Here is a 21,251-nt window from a genome sequence, read left to right as displayed (position 1 = left end):
GGAGTTATATGATATTTGATCTTATCAAATATCAAAAGGAGTTGCTTGTCACAGTAATGATGGGATCAGTTTTAAAAGGAGTAAGTGATTAATCACTTACTATAAATAGTGAATTTTTATTAGCCCAGTATCAGATGAACAGGAAGAGATTTTTAAATAAACCTTCTAAAAGTTATACAAAATATAATTGTAAAAGCATATACTTAAACTACATCTGATCTGGCCACGTGACCCATGAGAGGCACGTCAGACTGAATTACTGTGCCACAAAATTATGTTTGTCTAAAAAGTGTGTCACCAACATGAAAAGTTTGGAAAGCACTGATCTAAAGTATTGCCCCCACATGCACAGCACTGTCATGTTATAGGTTTTAACATGTCTTGTGTGGGATTGACATACATATATCAAGAGTGGTCACTCCTGAAATATCTAAAATCAATTTTCAACACAGAAAACTTGTAAGGACTGTCCTGCATGTATTAAACAACTACAAGTAGACAGATGATGGATTATGCAGCTTGTAGTTGACAAAGTGAGAGGTTGCTAGTCCATGTAGGATGCTCTAGAAGAGACTATTTGTAGGGCATAATTATGTTTCTGTATAAGTGATAGAGCTGATTCATTCACTTAAACATAAAGACTGGACAATGTGCAAAAGGTACCAGAAACTGTGTACCCTGCTGAGATGGGATCCAACCATCACAGGTTATTCTGCCTCACAGAACCATAGATTTGAGACCCATAATCCAGCTTTGAATATATAAGTGTATAAATTTAAATATATAAAGACAAAGCAAGAAGATCAATCTACACACACACCATTCGGTAGAGTACAAAGGAGATTTAATGCTCTTGTTCACTTTTCTCTTAGTTAAGAATATGTGCAAGGAATGTAAATTTTCTTTCAAAAATGAGCCTCAAGAACTTGGTTTTTGTTGCTACTGGAATACTAATTTGTCCCATTTTTAATTCCGGATTTGGGCATAGAGCAAGTTTTCAAAAGAAGTGATCAAAGAAACATTTTTCTGCTAAAAACACCTGAACATCACTAAGTGCCCATAGAGAAACATGATCAATTGCTTGATTGCTTCATCTTTCAATTACCCTTATGTTACAAGAGTGACAGTAAATTGTGAAGTCATCAACATAAAGAGTATTGCCTACAGTGGGAAGAAGCTGTTCAGTGATTAACTTTGATAATAAAAAGTGTCAACACTTAAAACAGAGTCTTGAAGAAAGAACACTCTGTTCTTGATGCTATGATGGCCAAGATAGAGTACTTTCCACTCTGACTTGGAAAGCTTGGCTAGACAAAGTTTTAAATAAATATAAGGTGTCCTCTGAGACCTAGGTTATAGAGATCTTTTAACGTCATATCTCCAGGCTGTATTATCAGTTTTTTCCATGTAAAAGAAACACAGAAATCAGATTTTCTTGTTTCAGGAATGAGTCTCTTATACAAGTTTGCAAATGTCCAAAGTTGAATGATGTTTACAAAAGCCACAATGAGAGAAGATCACTGCTTTCTAAATACTAGAGAAGTCTGGCATTAAACATTTTCTCTAATATCTTACAAAGGCAACTGGGCAGAGCACTAGGTCAATAATTATTTGCTTGTGTTGGATCCTTTCCTGGTTTTGGGATAGCAATGACAAATGACTTATACCAAGAATCCAGAAACACTTTCACTGCAAATAATCCACTGTATATTAAGACAAGGAGATCCACAGAAGATGATAGAAGATGTTTTATCATTTCATAATGGATGTCATCAGGACTTACTGCAATAGGGTGAGACAATAAAAGAACTGTATTTAGTTCCTCCTTAACAAATGACTGAAAAATTTAGCTCAATATTAAAATATTAATATTGAGCTAAATTTCAATATTAAAAATCCTAGAGGATATGAAGCTGTTGCTAAGATTATGGCAAAATTTTCTCCCAGTGTCTGCAATAGCTTTGGGATCAGCAACAACACATCCATGATCTAAGGTAGGAAATAGTATATTCTTTATCTATCTTTCATTTTCCAGATTTTAAACCATATAATTTTTGCACTGGTTGTTTGATTAATTGATGAGGTAAATTGGATCGAAGATTGTTTTTGACTCTGACATTTCACCTAATGTACTATGGCTGTAGCATGCTTAAAAGCTATTAATTCTGATCTAGTGGGGTATTTACAAAATATACCCCATGCTCTATGTTGATCTTTTTCGACTGCCTGGCAGTCTGGATTCTACCAAGGCTTTGGATAGAGTGGAAATTGAGATGATGTTTTTGGAATTCAGACTTACTGACTGGACAATGCAAACCATTACATACTTTACTACTCTAGTAATAGGTGTTTGACTGATTATTAGTATTACATTTTGCAAGATGGTAAAAAAAGAAAAAAAAAGAATGCATATAGGAGAACATTTCCCATTATTTGCATGTCTTCACATGCAAATAATGTTAAAATAACTTCTGTAGATGTCGTCTTTGACGTCCCACATGAGTAGTGAAAAAATGGCAGGGAAGCAGATTGTTAGACTGCAGAATATGAGTGGGTAGGTATTTGGAAGAAAGTACCGAGCTTATTATTTAAAAGGGAGAAGTCATTATTTTCAAGATTTTGTTAAATGATATGACCTCATCCATTTAATGTGCACCACACAGAGTGTTGTGCCCATTAAAGTCATCTACATGAAGTATGGACTCAAGCAGTTGCAAGATAGGGTTATTAAGATTGATTTCATTTAAACTCAGCACCCGAATGATAAATAAACTGAATATACTGTAATAAGAAATGTGATGGATAGGCAAAATGCTAGTGCTTCCAAAACAGTATTAAGCCCTACGTAATAGAAAGAGATTTGACTATCCACTAGAATAGCTACTCCACCATGAGCAGGACTACCTTCATCTGTCCTTACATACAATATTGAAATTCCTTCAGGTAGGATCCTCACTGGGTTTTAAATATGTTTCCTGCAGACAGAAATGCTTGGTTTTCCACAGCAAAATCTTGATATCATTGATATTCTGGAAAAATCCACAATAGTTCTTATTTCATTTTTTCTGTTGTTTTGGATTTGTAGACTTGCCCAGTTTTTGGGAAGTTGGTGAATATAACTCTTTGTCAGGTTTATATTCATTAACTGATTTTGGGAAGTATGGATCAGTGACCTTTTCTTCCTCTGGTAAAATATTCAACAGATCAAGTAATGTGACAGGGTCAGTTGGCAATTTACTTTCAGTTGATATCTTTAAGTGATATTCTTGTCGTAATTTTTTTTTACCAGTGGGTTCTCATTGAATAGAACCATTTTTGGAGTTGTTTTTTCTGGAGGGACACCATAGGTCATACAACTGATGTACTCAACAGAGAAGTACTCAGGATTATAAAGTTCATGTATGGTGACATTATCAGATGGCAGAATAAACAAACATGTTTGAAATACTGTTGACATTTTCTTAGCTGCCATCTTCTCAGCATAAGAGGATCTCAGAACAGGTGTTGGTGGTCATTAACATCCTTTTTGCATCCTGATATGATAATTTTGTTCTAATCTTTTGTATTTCTTTTTTATCTTTCCATTTTTGCCATGCATGGGAGTGAGATGGATGATCTGCCTGACAGTTGACACATTTAGCTTTCTTTCCAGAACAAGATTGTTATCATGCTCTTTACTACTGCATCATGCACAGGTAGTAGAACCACAACAGGCATTTTGGGCATGCCCAGATTTCTGACATTTAAAGCATCTTAATGGATTAGGGGGTGTACAGTCTAACAGGACAGTTGAGATACCCTGCTTTTACAAATGTTGGAGGCTTAGTTATATCAAAAAGTAAGGATAATGTTCCTGGTAAGAACCCGGTGAACATCTATGTGTATCATAATGTGCATCACACCTGCCACTTCCTGATGTTTAAGCTCTGAAAATGTCTCCTCATCAGAAACATCAAGGAGATCCCATTCTAATATCACTCCTCTACAAGGAGTGATATTAGAATGTTTTATGATGTTGCTCTCATGATGTTGCTCTCAGCAGTTTTTCAGAATGTTGCAGACAATGTTTCACAAAGAAATCACCAGAACATAGTTAAGAGTTTTGGAAGATCCTGCCAGTCCTAAACCCTTTTGAATAAAGAAGAGTGACATTTTCTCTATTCACCTGTTGCATGGATGATCAGGAGCACTGATGCATTTATACTGGGTAGTAAAAAAGAAAAGCACCAGGAGAAGTAGAACAAAGAATACAAAAAGAAAATCAAAGAAAAAGAGGAAGGACGAGAAGGACCAGCCATCACTGGAGGGTCCCCTCTACACCATACCATAGCCAACTCCAGACTATGGGATGAATAATGCAACACCATTAACCCTTACAGAAGCCTACTAGCTGAAGTAATGCCAAAGTAGTACAAGCATATTGGGATCTCCCCCCCCCCCTTTCTGGATGTTCATGGGTTGCACCGCATTGCAAATATAGCAGTAGGGTGTTGGATCCCAGTGATGGTGGGAAGAAAGGATAGTAAAAAAGATGCAGGAGAAATAGAGTGAAGAATACAGAAAGAAAAATAGGAAGAATGAAAAGGATTAATGCCATCACTGGAGGTTCCCTCAAACCATAAACATGTGCCCCACAGGGGAAGAGCCCATACCAAGTGAAACAGCTACAATGTAACATTTCAAAGAAATGTTTCCTATATTTCAAAGAATCTAGCAAAGTTAGATTCTTTGAAATCACATTCTTGCTCTTGTGGAACCCTTAGCAGGAATTGGGAACTGATTTTGTAAGATGTATACAAGTTATTTATGAGTGCTTATAATATATCAATCCTCAATTATTCTAACAATCACCAAAACGGAAAGCAAGCTGAGATGATGGAAAGCAGGTTCAACAAAATTAATCCATGGTTTTGTTATAATGCATTTTAATGTATCATTATGTATCTATTTTATATTTTATGTTAACCAGCTAACCTGACAAAGCTAAAAGATACTGAAGTAGTGAAACCTGTTGTTATAGGTTTGCTATTATTAATTTTTGTTATGTTTTCTATTTGTTGTTACTGCTGGCAAGGTTGGCCGAGTGGTTAGCATATATGCTCTCCAGCCAAAAGGCTTCGGGTTCAAATCCCACTGTGTGCATGGATGTTTGCAATTGTCTGTGAAAATACTAGTGGTGGTCGGCAGTAGATGGCGATGGTGTAGATGATGAAAGTAGTTGCGGGTGGGGGATTGGTGGAGATGGAGAGTTGTAGAGTACGTGCCCTCTCTCAATGAGTCTTTGGACTCCCTGGAGGTGCTATGTAGTAATAATAATAATAATAATATATTCATCCAGTTTTTGTTTATTATGACAATGAATGATTAATTTGAGGTTTTATGGTATGCATATATTTTATATTATTCACTGTTTTATCTCCTTGTAACTATTTATATAGTGCAAGGACATGGGTTACAGCAGTATACAGGGTGTTGGTAGGTAAATAAATAAATAGTTATCATAAAAGATAGTTCCAAGGAAATAAAACAGTGAACAGTATAAAATATATGTACAAAGTTATTAGAACATAAATGAGTAAATAAAATGTATGTACAAAATTAGTTAATTCTTACAACATGGTATGTACATATGTGCAAATCCATAATCAAATGTCTTTGAATAAATTAATAAAAAAAAAATTAATACAAAAAAAAAATCAGCTAACGCCTTTTATTCCCTTATAGGGAGTAGGCGAGGCCTTTATACCCTATCTAACTTTTGGAGACTGAGTGGGCAGTTCAATCTCCATCGGTAGCCAATCAGAAATAGCTGGCCCATGTCTATCACTAATTATAGCAGCCACCGATGAAGAGGCTGGCAAACAAGTGCTGCCATCTCTTGGTACCTAACCCTAACAAGATATGTTACTGTCTGAAATAATGTGGGTACTATGGTCGATTTTCTTGAGTTTACAGGATAAAAAACCCGAGTTTCCGGGAGGAAAAACCCCATTTGCCCATGCCAGAGATCGACTAACTCGGGAATCGGTCGAAGAAATGCTTAGAAAAAGTTCCTTCAGTCAGCAACTAGACTCGAACTTAAGTCTGACTTCAAGCGACCAAGCGCCACTTCCACTGAGCTACACAGGCCTTTGAATAAATTAATGTTTTTTAAAAATCTAAAAATGTCATTCAGTCTGTCTGAGAGTGACAACATCTGGTTGAGTGTATAGGGCTTGGCCAGATAAGTAAAAACGTAATTTCTCTCTTGTGAAAAGCACTCGCATCCCACCAGAATATGACTAATGGTAAGATGGGTGTTGCATTTTCCACACGAGGTAAGTTCCAAAAGTTTCCTGCCTGAAATACAAAATTTGTGCCAATTTTAAAACACCACAGGAGATAGCACCATCTATGGGGAGCTTAGTGTATCAGTTTCAACTCTGTGTCATTCAGTTGGAGGAACTCATTTTACTAACATGTGGCACACTAAGTAACTGTAATGTTGAAACTTCAGTACAGTGCTGTGATGGTTTTTCACCAAAGAAGGACTTTCTTCAAGTGTCATCATACAGTGAATGGATGGTTTCTCCTTCACATTCCATTGTGAAGAAATGGGCTAAACAGATTCACCTATGAAGAGAGAACATCGAAGATGATCTTTGTGATGATCGGCCTGTGGAAGTGATGACCGAGGAAATTTCTATAACAACAGTCTTTCAATCATTCACGAGAAGCTTCACATATCGAAGGTCAGTGCTTCAACTTCTCTCTTCTATTCGGAAGGAGCATTGTGTGACTTCTTCCTGCAAGTTTTTAGAGCTTTTCCAAGGGAATCAGAGAGAAGTGCTGGAATCCATTGTTGTCAGGGATGAAACCATGGTTCTTTATTATGATTCTCTTTCCAAAAGGAAATCCATGGAGTGGTGCAAACCAGGCGAAGCAATGCTGAGAAAAACCAAGGTGTGATACCATAAAGGAGAAGTGACTAAGCATTCCTCGTCTCATCTCCTTTATGGTGTCACATTGTAGTGAAGCAGGCAAACACCGCAATGCTCCATTCCATACGGCTATTATTGCGAAGGCTGCAATGAAGGACTGCAGCTTCCAGGAGATTGAACACCCACCAAGATCTAGCACCCAGTGACTACTACCTCTTCTCAAAACTGAAGAAAGACCTTCAACTTATGTCCGTTCGAAGATACATCTCTGATTCCATAATGGAATAAATACCATTATCGACTATACTTTTGAACAAAATGCAAGCGAGCGTAAAGTAATAAGGTTTTTATTTACCAACAATGCAGTGTCAACATTGCATTCAGTGGCAACCTCCCTCGGCAGTAGACACGTGGCTTCAACATTTCATCTGTTGATTATGTGTTTGAGAAATAGGTTATTCATGTGTTAATCGTTAAATATTTCATGAGATTTTGTGTAACATGGTCCCCCTACACCCAAATTAAAAAAACCTAGTGAAGAATCACAGAAAAAGAGGCAAGCAATTGATCTCAAAACAAAGTTGCAAGTGAAACGATAGTGACTAAGCAATGACAAGTCCTATCGGTGATTAGAAAAGCTACTTCCGTAATACATAGAGGACCTGAACCAAAAGTGCATACCTCTTAGCACAATGACCATAACCGCTAAGCCACTAAGTCTCTTCAACATGATGAAGGAGAAAGCAGGACCAGTTTATGACTACGAATTCAATGCTTCTTTCGGTTGGTTGATGAGATTCAAGCAGCATTTTGAACTTCATAATGAACTGGATAAAATTATTATGGAGGAAAATTATTTGCCACAGCAAATATTTAATATGGATGAGAACCCCTTGTTTTGGAAAAAAATGCCCAAGCAGACAATTTTTCCACAAAAAGCTAAAATCTATGCCTGGTTTCAAAGCTCTTAAAGACAATTACGACTCTGTTAGAGGGTAATGTGGCTGGATATAAACTGAAACCATTTGTGATATGGCACAATGAGAATCCATGAGCCTTCAAAAACATTAGGAACACACTCTTCAAGTTCATTAGCAGAGATATAAGTCGTGAATGACTCAAAAATTGTTTGCAGATGCCTTAATCAACTGTTATGCGAGTGAAATGGAAAGCTATTGTGTGAAAGAAAATGTAGAATTATTTAAATTTTTATTAATTCTAGATAATGCTCCAGGTCATCTGCCTTATATCGGTGATCTTCACCAAGTTCAAGGTCATGTTTCTCCCTCCATACACTACTTCATTGATCCAACCGATTGATCAGGGAGTTCTTGGTGTTTAAGGCTTATTATTTAAGGCTTGATAAGACCCCATCTGGACTACTGTGCCCAGTTATGGGCACCAGGGTTTCTTCGTGATGGGGAGGAAGTGGAGAGGATCCAGAGACGAGTGACCAAGATGATAGCAGGTCTGTGGAATGAACCTTATGAGAATAGATTGAAGATTTGTGGGTTGCAGAAATTGGTCGATTGGCGAAGGAGAGGTGATATGATTGAGACATTCAAATTACTAAAGGGTTTCTATAAGATTGATCCAGAAGATATTTTTGAAAATATGACTAGTGGTGGGAGGACTAGGGGCCATGAATGGAAGCTGGGCAAGAGCATGGTTGACAAGGGTGTTAGAACTAGGTTTTTTACTTGGAGAGTAGTGAATGAGTGGAATAAGCTTCCAGAGTCTGTTGTGGGTGCTACGACCGTGAATGAGTTCAAGGCAAGGTATGATAGATACTGTGTGAATGTCGAATAGTTGTTCTTGACATGATGTTAGGGCCTCCCTCCCCGATGAGTCTGTCGACTCCTTGGAGTTGCCCGGAACAATAATAATAATAATTATCTATGGAGAACTTTTTCACAAGCCATTTCTGCTACTGAAGAAAATGACCCAACTCTCATGCAATTCTGGAAAGCATTTAATATTTATCATGCTATTAAAAATATTGCCATAGCTTGGGATGAAATGACCTCTCAATGTATGAGTGGCATATGGAAAAAGACATTAAAAAGGTTTGTGCATGATTTTGGAAGTTTTGAAAAAAATGCTAGTGGGCCTAGCAAACAATCTGAATCTCGAAGTGACTGATGACGACACAGTTCAACTCACAGAAAGTGTCCCTGAAAAGTTGACCAACGAAGAATTGATCAAACTGGAGGAACAACGTGTTGAAGAAGATGAAGAACAAGAAAAGGAAGAGCGAAAAGAGAAACAAGGAGAGGTAGTTAAACAATTCACAGTGAAGGGTCTTGCAGAAATGTTCTCTGCAGTTAGCGATGTTCTCAAAATGGCTGAAAGCCATGGACCCCAATGTTGAAAGCTACTTATTAGTAAAAAGGAAAGTACATGATGAATTTGCTTGCTATAAACGAATTTATAATGAAAAGAAGAAGAGAAATAAGCAAAACACATCGGATATTTTCATCAAAAAAAAAAAATAATAAGAATGTGTAAAATGACTGTGCCCTATGCAGAGCCTAGCAAGAACAACTTCCTCTCTTCTGTTCCCACATTAACTAGACTACCAGTGCTTAAAGACAGGCTTAAATCACATGTAATTTGTTCATCAATGCTTACTGCCATGAGTACTGCCATTGTGCAATTAACTCTGATTTTATAATTTGTGTCTAGTCAGTATAAGGGAGCATCAAACAGTAGGTCAAGAAAATATGAATAAATATAGCAGCTGAATCTGCAATGTCATTTCCCTTAATTCTAATGTTGTTGAGAATCCAACACATTTAAATTAGGGGTCTTCATTTTGTGCAAGAGTTGAAGCACCTCACCAAGAACTGCATGTGGATCATATACCAGAAAGGGGATAGTCTGTAAAGAATTTAAAGAGTCTGTATAAATTATATACTTCTGGTAGGAGTTTTCTTTGATATGAAGAAGTGCAAGCTGAATGGTATGCAATTCTGCTGTATCATCGGTATAGATGGGAAAGAAATCAGAATGGACTACTCTGTATGCATTGAACAATTAAAAGGAGACAGATGAGGGTGTATGAGCCTTCTGTAGTTGACAAAGCGACAAGTTGCAGGATAGGGTGCAAGCCCTGCACAATGGAAGAATGCTGTTTTGTTTGGTGCATGTAATGTTGACAGCATTCATGCCAATAGCTTCAACAGTCTCTTTAATGCCTTAATGCACATACCAAAAGGACAGATGGCAGTCTGGCATGTATGACAGAGGACCTCCCAAAGTAGAGAGAACAGACTAGTCCATGTACTGTGATCTGGAAGGGACTTTATTTTTAGGGCATAATTAAGACATCTTTTCTGCAACTCATCTATTCAAATCCTTTATGTAGAATCAAACAAACTCCCTCCCCCATCACTTATACAAAAATATATGTTTTCCTCTTTAACAAATGGCTGATTGTATGGCTCTATGCCTTTTGTACAGAAGCTTACCATTTTACTTGTTACTCTTTCAATATTAAATTTCAGGAGGACATGAGGCTGTTGCTGAGATTATGGCAAAATTTTCTCCCGAAATGTCTGCCATAGCTTTTGGGATCAACAATAATACATCCATCATGTTCCAAGGTGAACTACTGGTGTGTTTTTTATCTACCTTTCCTCTTCTATATTTTATCCCACACAGTTTTTGCACTGGCTTCTTGATTAATCGATGATGTAAATTGGATCCAGGGTTGTTTTTGACTCCGATGTCTCACATATTATGATTTGGCCTGGGCACACTTAAAGGCTATTAAGTTTAATTTGGTGGGGTATCTAAATATACCTCATGCTCTGTGTTGATCTTTTTTTTCACTGCCTAGCATTCTGGATTCCACTGAGGCTTTGGATAAAATGGAAATCGAGATGATGTCCTTAGAGTGGAGGCTGTTGCTGCAAGGACAGTGCAGTCTGTTACATACTTGACTGTTCAACTGAAGGGTGACATTTTCCCTATTGGCATTTGCCTGTAGTATGGATGATTGGAAAAACTTTTGCAATAATTATACTGGTATCATGTCTTTTATTTCTTGCTTCTGTTGTCGAAAGGTGTATTAATGGTATCAATACTTAGGTGAAGCTTTGTTATGGTCCCTGGAACAACTGAGGATGAAGGATCATGGTCAAGGAGTTTTTGGTTCAGTGTGAGAGCTCCCCCAACACATGGATTTAGGCCCTGTCCCAAAACCATCAGAAAGGAGAATTACTGCAACATCCTTGGTCCTTGCAGGCAAGTCCACTAGCCAAATGATCCAGGCCATCCAGGGCCTCCCCATCTTGCCAAAGCAGAAGCTAAAATAGTGCAAAACTACCAGGATCTCCCTTTCTGGATGTCCACAGGCCACATGACGAACATGGTGGCAAGGAATTGGATCCCAGTGATGGTAGTCTGGAAGATAAGATAGTAAAAAAGACTCAGGAGAAGTAGAGCAAAGAAGATATGAAAAAACAGCACACAAAAAGAGGAAGAATGAAAAGGGGCTAGTACCATCACCGGAAGGTTCCCTCTGCCTCACATAGAGGGGAGAATTTAGAAAAATTACCATACATTCTGAAAATATATAAAAATTTATAATACAACTATTATTGTGTAGTTAAAAGAATCCAGTAAAGATTTTTCATTTAAAATTCCTCAATTCTTGCACTTTATTCACAGATTTCCAGAAGACAGTTTGAAACACAGTTTTATAATGCCACATTACATACACCTTCATTAAATACTATGGAAGATTTTTGTATATTTAAAAAACTGATTTTCAAAATTTGCTTTAGTTTAAGACTTCAAATCTGTTCTAATGAATACTTGAGTATTATTACTGCAAATGCTGCTTACCAATATCATATGCCAAGAAGTCTGCTGAAAAACACTGGTCTCCATTACTGTAAGAAGTTCCATTATGAGTATTTCCACCAAATACCAACATCAATCCATTTAATATAACACTGCTGTGGAGGTAACGAAGCGATTGACTAGGGGTCAAAAGAACCCTAAATTTCAGGAAATTTTAAAATAGAGAATGAAATTAACAAATTATCAAGACAGATGACATGATTATAATTATTATTTTATTATTTTCATCACCAGGCCTCCATACAGTTGAAGACTCATCACAGGACATCCCTGCTGACACACAAACTCATCGACTATGCCTTAAACTCGTTCACTGTTTCTGGACTCGCTCACCATACTCTCAGGCAAGGTACTCTGCTAACTAACCAATCTCCATGCACAAAATCTACTTTCTTTCTCTCTCTCTCTCTCTCTCTTCTGCCAATCACACACCCATCTCATACAGCTTCCAGGGATACTCACTTGTTCTACCCATCTCCCTCCATTCTATGGAAAATCTCTTTCACATTAATCTGGCAATGAACTGTTAGCAACTTATGTATATGTTAATTGGAAAGACTCAAGTTCAAATTTATTCTAGGGTGCTAAAAATCTTTATAAGGCCTTTCTGACTGAAGATGAGTTAGCTGTTCTCATATCATGGTGGCAAAGTTTCCTCTTCTGGAAACTCAGATTCTCCATTCTGTGTGTTGGGAAGGGGGGAAAACACAAACTGGCCAGAAGAACACACATACAATCAACAGAATACAGCAGCCTTACTTGCTTTGAACATAATTCAAACAATCCAACCTCTACTACTCACCGTGCTTCAATCTAAACACAATCTTAATCACTTTCCTTCATAATAACATCATCCCCCTTAAAAACAGATAACCAAATCTATGCACAATAATCCATATGTGGATTGATTAAGATATTATACAATGGAACCATAATCTCTTTACTTTTATGTGTTGATGTCCTCTCATCACTGCTATAATATGCTTTTCATATTTTTAGCAACATGACTCCTAATTTCAGATCTTGTCCATCATACCAAATCTCTTATTTCATTCACCTCCTTCAAGATATACTTACCAATGAATAGTTTGCATTATCCTTGTCTTCCAAATTCAAAATCTTGCACTTCACAATACTGAACTGGAAGATCTCCACCTTATCTGTTCAATCAGACAGTCTATTCAAATCAACCAGTAAAGCCACATCTATTTTACTCTTTGTAATTCTCTCCAGCTTTCCATATTCTATATACAACTGCATACTCCATTTAAATCTTTCTCAGTATAATTAACATAAAAGTTAAACAGCAACAGACCCAAAGAAAACCCCTCCAATATAGAGCTCCCATTTGTAAATGGGAGTTGAACAATTCTAACCTTTTTTACATCATAATAAATTTAGTTTAATCCTTTATCCAAGTGTAAGCAAACAAAGTTTGCACCTGAAGTATCTATCTTCAGGACTGAGGCAACTTGTGGTAAAAGTGGACCAAGCTCTCGTCACTCTTTGTCTCAGTATCTCCCATAATGCAAAGCACATCTCTTTGCGAACAACGCTATGCATTAAGGGAAGGGCCACTACCCAGACCAGTTTCGACCTTTATTGAAGTCTCGTCAGTGGGAGTCAGACCCAGAAGTGGTGATACTAATGCAGAAGCAATCGAGAAGTCATATTTACCTATATGGGTTGCCAAAAGGTGTACCACCTTATTATTAAATTACTCTGGATTTAGAGAAATGTTGGAAGTTTTTTCCCACTTGGTTAGACTATAATAAATTTAGTTTAATCCTTTATCCAAGTGTAAGCAAACAAAGTTTGCACCTGAAGTATCTTCAAAAAAAAAAAAAAACTTCCAACTTTTTCACTCCTTTAGAACTTAATCTGCTACAAGGAATCAAGCTTACTTAATTTCTCATATTACTTCCTGTTTATTCATGTGGTGATGTATAAACAGGAAGTGTCTCCTCTGCAATTTGCTTTGTGTGACATCACACTTTTGAAGATGAAGCAGCTTGATGAATTGTTCATCAAAGTACTTCATCTTCGAAATTTCAGATTGTTTTGCGAGTTCTGCTTTTTACACACTTTGTAATAGATCTACGGGCAACCATAATTAAAGAGCATGTGTTCAGAGCTCTGTAGCAAAAAATGTATTGGACAAAATTCAACCAACTTGGTATAAGTACACTATGGAACATGGGTTTTTATTTACAGAAGATAAAAATGGTACAATATTCTGCCACCAGGAAACATTTTGGGTTATAAGCACGCGGTTTGGGATTAATTAAACTATAATGGCTAGAAGAGACACAACAAATCAATTTTTAGGTTCGTATAACTTACAGATGTGGTTCAATATGTCCTCCTTTCAGATGTTCTACGAACTGCATTCTGTGAATGATATTTTCTACAGCAGAATGCAACAGATCTGCCTCACAAGCTGCTTTATTCTGTCTTTCAAGGCTGCTAAATCAGGAACATGTCTTTCATACACCATGTGTTTCAGATGGCCCACAAGCAAAAATCATAGGGTTGAGATCAGGCAAACAAGGTGGCCAGTGGTGGGAAATGGATGACTAATCACTCTCTGTTCTCTAAAGTGTTTTCGTAACATTCAATGTACTGGTAATCCAATGTAAGGTGATGCTCCAACCTGCATGAAAATGGTAGTCCATTTTCATGCAGCTGCATGAAATCTTTGCTGCTGCAGTTGCAGAAAACAAAGTTGCTCAGCATCTCTTGATACCCAACAGCAGAGACAATACAAGTCACTGGGCAAAGTTCTTCAAAAAAGTACAAACTGATAATAAAGGATGCAGTGAAACCACACCAATAAGTGTGTGTGTGGGGGGGGGGTCACAGATGGAACATGAGGGTTATTTGGAGCCCAAATGCGGCAACTGTGCAAGTTAACATTACTGTTCAGATAAAAATGTGCCTTGTCACTCCACAAGATCTTCCACGCCCACACATCATCCACCTCCATTCAAGCTATGAATGTCATTGCAAACTGCAGTCGAGTTTTCACATCATGAAGCAAAGTTTGAGTATGGGAGATATTGTAAGGGAAAAAAACTCAGCATATTACACAGGATTTTCCACACAGTTGAATATGGCATGTCCAGTTGTCTTGATATTACCCAAGTACTGCTGGACCCTTGTGTGTTATTCATTCCGTGTTCCACAATGACAGTTGCAACTTTGTCAACTTGTTGAGGAATAATTCATTTGCACCCTCATCTTGGCTTCACTGCTAAAGATCAGCTAATTTAAATTGTAAAATTATTTCTCTAAGATTTGTTATTTTTATTATTGGACCTTTTCTCCTATCCTTCAAATGGCAGAATTCTCGAAATGTGGCATTAGCATTAGTGCATTGTTGATAGTAAAACTTGACTAGCAACACAAGTTCTGGTAAGGACAGATCCACAGCACTTCAGTCTTATCACAACTGCTTCTGCTGGCGGCAGAATTTTGTACTTTCTTCTTTTCTTCTTTTTTTTTTGCTGTAAATCAAAAACATGTTCCAGAGTGTACTTATACCAAGCATGGTTGAATTTTGTCCAATACATTTTTCGCTACAGGGTTCTGAACACCTCCTCATTAATTATGGCCACCTTGTGTGTATTTTAAATCCTGTTTTCAATACTGGATAACATTTTTTTATCTATCAATCCCAAATACTATTCAGATTGGTGTAAAAAAATGATGTTAATCCAACCCACAATATGTTAACCTACAGTACATTAGAATCAATGAGAGGGGTTAGGGTTAGAAATGGTGCTCTGGTGATCAAATGTGGAACTTGTTTTAAGCTACCTCAGGTCGTGGCATCGCACAAGAAAAAAGAAATTCATCTGAGATCTAAAGAGATACAAAAACATTCATGCTTACAGTAAGATTTAAACACATAGCCTGCTGACTGGAAAACAGATATTATTAAGTAGTCAACTAGGCCAGAAATTGCGACTCCTCTGCAATTATGAAAACTTATTCTCATCAAAAAAATTCTCCCTCTTGCATGCCATCAAACTGTCTCCCTTTTAATGGTGATTTGAAGAGTGGGAACAGACTGAGGTTGTGTAAAAATAGTCAATTTATAATTTGATATTTTTTGCAATTGCTTCTCTGTGTTAATTTATTTATTGTCATACCAGGACAACTTCACAGACATTATTCTTCAACAACAGCTCCGATGGTTCGGCCATGTCCAGAGAATGCTTCCTCACAGACTTCCAAACATCGTGCTAAATGGAAGAATAGGAAAACAGCGTCCACCTGGAAGACCGAGGAAAAGTTGGCTCAGATCCTTAAAAGAAAGAGGCGAATTCCCCAGCTTTACTACTATGTTCAAGAAGACTAAAAATACAATATTTGAAGAGAGATTGTACAAAGCGGACTCAACCCATCACCAGAAAGATGAAATGAAGAAGTAGTTAGTTTATTAGTTTCAGTTTCATACCCATGAGCTTGGCATTTGCAATGAACCTGATGAGAAATTGATCTCTTCTTCCTTTCAGTAATAGACCTAGTAGTCTGTTACAGTCTCCTCCCAAATTTTCAAAGGCTGTTCTCTATTCCTTCTCCCTTTAAGTTGATATATCTGTATCTCTGTCTCTATGGGGGAGTCTTCCTGCACTCATTCTTTCTGTATGTTCTCTCTCTCTCTCTTTCTCTATAAAGATCAATTAGTCTAAAACATGCATCACCTCAAGTTCCTTTAAGATATCGCTATTTCTTTCGAAGTCTAATCTATTATATCCAGCCGTTTTGTGCATGAATTTCATTTCAGAGCTTATCAGTATTTTTCTGTCAGCTTGAGTTATGGTCTAAGCTTCTGAACCATATGTCAGGATAACTCTTGGTATTAAGCTATGGATTCTTATTCTTGTTCTCTTGCTTATTAAATTAAATTATTGCAATGAATATCTGAATAATAGTTTTTGTTATTCCAATATATAATTGGTTATTTTATGTTGCATGTCTTTCTCTCTTTCATAAGATAAGTGGTAGCCTAGATATTTGAATGTATCAACTTGTTCTATAATATCATCGTTCATGTAAATTTTGCTTCAAATTGGATCTTGGCCTTTAAATGCCATGACTTTGGTTTTCAAAGTGGAGATTTCCATGTTGTATGTGTTTGGTATTTCATTTAATGAAAAGGCTGCTCGCTCTACTGAATCTTCGTTATCTTCAATTAGAACCTCATTGTCAGCAAATAAAATTGTATTGATGTTGGTGTAATCATGTGAATGCTAAAACTGGTTGTTTCTCTCCACTCTCTTATAATATTATTAATATAGATATTAAAGAGGAGTGGCGATAGACTACATCCTTGTCAGACACCTGCATTTATGTTCTGTGATTCAGATTTAGATATTAAATAGACATTCTATTTAACATTCGAAGAAACGCTAAATGGAAAGTTTTTATTGAAATATTGAATTTATAATACAGGGAGATAAAATAGAAATTGTTGAAAGTAATGATTTACTACAGTGTCCAGAATCAGAAATAATGGTAAATGTGAAGATGAAATTAAGAGGAGGATAGTCATGGAAAAAAAAAAGCTATGTTAAACCTGACAAAAATTATGAGAGATAGAGGTAGGCCATGAAAGTTAGAATTGTCAAAGCAATAGCATTTCTAGTAGTGATGTATAGATATGAAAGCTGGATTATTAAGAAGAAAGCGAATTGATTCATTTGAATTATGGGTGTGGCAGAGACTATTAATAACCAATAAGAAGGTTTTAGAGAATATAAAGACAGAATGCTTGTTGGAGGTGATGATCACTATGCAGAAGTTGATGTATCTTTGGTCATCTTTGGTCACATTATGCAAGCTGATAAATCATTGGAGAAGGTGGTTATGTTGGGGAAGATTGAGGGAATGAATGGAAGAAGACCCCCCCCCCAAAAAAAAAGAGTTGGATAGACAACATAAAAGAACTTACCAACTTCAACTTAAAATTACTGAAAGAAAGGACAAGAGGCCGAGTGGGATGGAAAACCTTTGTTAACAGCATCACAAAGAGTCAAAAACGATAGGATGGCACATGACAACAACACAAATGCAAACTTTTTAATATATTTTTTTTCAGGTGATAGTCGCAAGAATATAAACATTTTTTTAAATATGCATAAAAAATTGGGGATTTAGGAAAATGGTCAGATATCATCATCAATTTTTCTGATATGTGCCCTCAAGGAGGTGTTCAGGTTACTAAGAAATCACTACATGATTTAGTTTACATTATTATTAATCTAATATAATTCTCACATTCAGTTTTATATCCCTTTTTTATAGATGGGTACTATGAAAGCTCTATTCCAATCAGTGGTAATCTGACCTTCTGATTTATGCAATGTAGCCACTACAAAACTTTTATACCTCCATACTCCAGCATTTCTGGTTGAATATCATCCACTCCAGCTGCCTTTACAAATTTCAATTTTTGACAGCTTTTTATACCTCAAGTATCGATATGTATTTTTGACAGCTTTTTATACCTCAAGTATCAATATGTATTCCTTTTTGCATTCTTCTTGAAAATATTCTAGTAAGATTCTGTCATTGCTTGCTTCATTTAAGGTCTTTCAAAGTAATTACTCCACACATCTAGAATATCCTTATCTTCATGTTTCATGTCACCCCTTTATAATCTTTATTAAAGATGATAAAGGTCACACTACTCTTTCCTCCATTTCTAAGCTTCTTCATTAGCTTCCAGAACATTTTGCTACCTTCTTGGTATTTATTTTCCATACCTTACCAAAGTCTTCCTATGGCTTTTGTTTATATACTTTTACACATAGCTTACCTCTCTTACATTTTTCTCTGAATTCTTTTAGGGCATCTGCTGATTTACTTGGCTAGGAACTTTTAGTATGTTTTCTTCTTTTCTAGGACTGCTTCTTTAATTTCTTGTGTCCATAGCATTCTTATTTTTCTATCCTTGCTGACAACTTCACCACATGCCTCCCTAGCTGAATCAGTCAATGTCTTCTTCGGTTTTCCACTGGTACTCCAAGGTTTGGTTCTTGCTTTCAATCTGTTTCATTTTTTCTTCAATAACATTTGTATAGTTGAGTCTAGTATAAAAGCTGCTCAACATTAATTCTATTTAAAATTTTCTTACATACTGTTCTTTTCAATGTGATACTCATTTTTATCCTGCTTAGCACCAAGTAATTGGTCCCTTTCAAATCCTTTGTACACTCTTGTATCCTGAACCAGCATGAAGATATCACCATAGACAATGATGTAGTCAATGAGGATTTTCTTATTCGTGTCTTCTCTCCACGTAAACTTGTACACATCTTTATGTCTGTGTCCTGAGCAGAAGTCCAGCAAATACCATTATTATTAGTTTTGCCCTTTTCTCCAAATCTTGACAATATGCTCCTATATCCATTTCTTAATTGAACAAAGCCAAAACATTCCTAAACACATTAGCTGTATTAAGAGACATTTTCAATTATGCAACCTTGAAAGTTTGCTAATATCAGAATTTTAAAATGTCTGAAAGTAAGGGCCTAACATCTGGAGAATTCATCAGTGCATTCAAGGTAAAAGGGAGTTTTTTTCTAAGTATTACTACAGTCTTCTGGATAGTGGCCATGAATTTAATGTCTGATCTAAAGAGAGAGATCTTTAGAATGGTTGCTGTTTCATCAATTTAGACATGCCCTTAGAGACATATTTCATTCCACATACACACTAAAAAAGCAAACTATTCGATTCGATTCAAATTATTCCCAGTCTTCTGAGAAAGTGATTGCAGATAAAGAGAGATGATAGTTTCAAAAATCAAAGTGTGCTTAAAAAAAAAAGAGAGAGAGAGATATAATATAAGAAAATTTCTAAGGATTTAACTAAGCATGTTCCAGAATCCGAGTCCAAAGTAAAATCACGAATTGGGAGAATCAGAGGTACTGAAAATACTTCTCAGTGAAGAAATAGAAATACAGAAGAGAATTCAATGAAAATTAATTCAATATCCAAGAATCCTCCTACAGATAATCAGTCTTTCGCTTACAAATCTAACATTCTTAACAAGAATAAATCATCTCAAATGGGATATGTTCCAAGATGTTTTAATTGTAAGAGATCTGATTCATTTTGATAAAGATTGTTATGTTAGGGATAAATTTAATTAGCAACATAAGAAATCTAAGAGTAAGGAAAAATGAAAAAATATTTTGAATCTAACATGATACTGGCAGGAACAGAAATGTAAACTATTCATCACACATGAATAAAGCTGAAGGCAATTCAAACCTTGAAACAGAGTTTGATGTGGCATTAGCTTCCTATGTTAATGAGGAAAATCCTTTGAATGTTCTACACGGATTTATTGAGAATGTACCTTGTGAAATCTTACTTGATACAGGTGCACATATTTCACTTGTTTCTTATAGTTTATTTACCAAAATTAAAACTAATACTAATACCAAATGATATTTCAGCTGATAAACATTTATATTTCAATTCCTTGTTTTCCTTTGAAAGTATAATACATTAAGAGTTCTTCCAGAATCCTTGAATTTAACTATACAATATTTGGAATTGATTTCTTAAACATGCTTTGCATGTAATTTTGTTGATGGTACAGTATCCTTGTGTGGAGTAGAATACTGTTTGATAAAACATCATATGACAAAGTAAAATTACAACAATCTCCAGTAGTTTTTAAGCACACAAAGAATAACCACAATCAGGTGTTGAATATTGAGACTAAATAATGATAACAAGGAAAACATTGAAATAATGATAACATATATATAACATAATATAATGATAACACATAATAAATAATGGTAACAAGGAAAACATTGAAAAAAAATACAAAGAACCTAGTAGAGAATTCAATAAAATTAGCAACTGCTACCAAAGAAAGGAAAAGAACTGCAAAATTCTTTAAATCTGCTTTTGAATTTTTCGTCAGTGTTTTTACAGAGAATATTCTTTTAATGTCTTGTACCAACATAGAACACTCATTACAGATTAGTACCCAATCTCCTATTTACATCAGGAAATATATGGAGCATTTTCAGAAACTATTACAGGAATGTGAAAAGGCAGGAATAATTGAGAAATCATTTTTCGATAGAACAAACTATTTATATTAATTGAAAAACCAAACTGAAGCCTGCAATTTGTTTTAGATTTAAGGGCCAAGTAATGAAAGCCTAGTGATTTTCCACTTTGTAAAACTGAGGAATTATTGATCTGTTTGAAAAGAACACAGAATCTTATGAAATTAGATTTAAATTCTGGCTACTTTCAAATCCCTTTGAAGAAAGAAGACAAAGTACTTTGCATTTACTACTAGATGGCAGAAATACCAACTATGTATGCTACAAGGTGCAAAAAATTCTACCATGTCATTCCAATTTTTAATGAATTCTCTTTGTCATATGTTTTCAAGATGATCTCATTTATTCAAAACATTTA

The 21,251-nt window shown here is 35.9% G+C and overlaps 1 protein-coding gene across 1 annotated transcript in view; it reads right to left on the bottom strand.

Moving 5' to 3' along the window:
* Positions 1-21,251, bottom strand: part of LOC150107312 (attractin-like protein 1) — a 447,772-nt gene that overhangs the window by 306,101 nt on the left and 120,420 nt on the right. The window contains exon 7 of the mRNA XM_090391786.1: positions 11,772-11,926. Coding sequence (XP_090247912.1) covers positions 11,772-11,926 — 155 coding nt within the window. The remainder of the gene's footprint in view (positions 1-11,771; positions 11,927-21,251) is intronic.

This window comes from Typopeltis vanoorti, chromosome 4, assembly GCF_054136105.1.
Source record: "Typopeltis vanoorti isolate ZY-2024b chromosome 4, IOZ_Tvanoo_1.0, whole genome shotgun sequence".
Taxonomy (NCBI): domain Eukaryota; kingdom Metazoa; phylum Arthropoda; class Arachnida; order Uropygi; family Thelyphonidae; genus Typopeltis; species Typopeltis vanoorti.
Note: the sequence above shows the minus strand (reverse complement) of the source record. Positions and strands in the feature narration are given on the sequence as shown.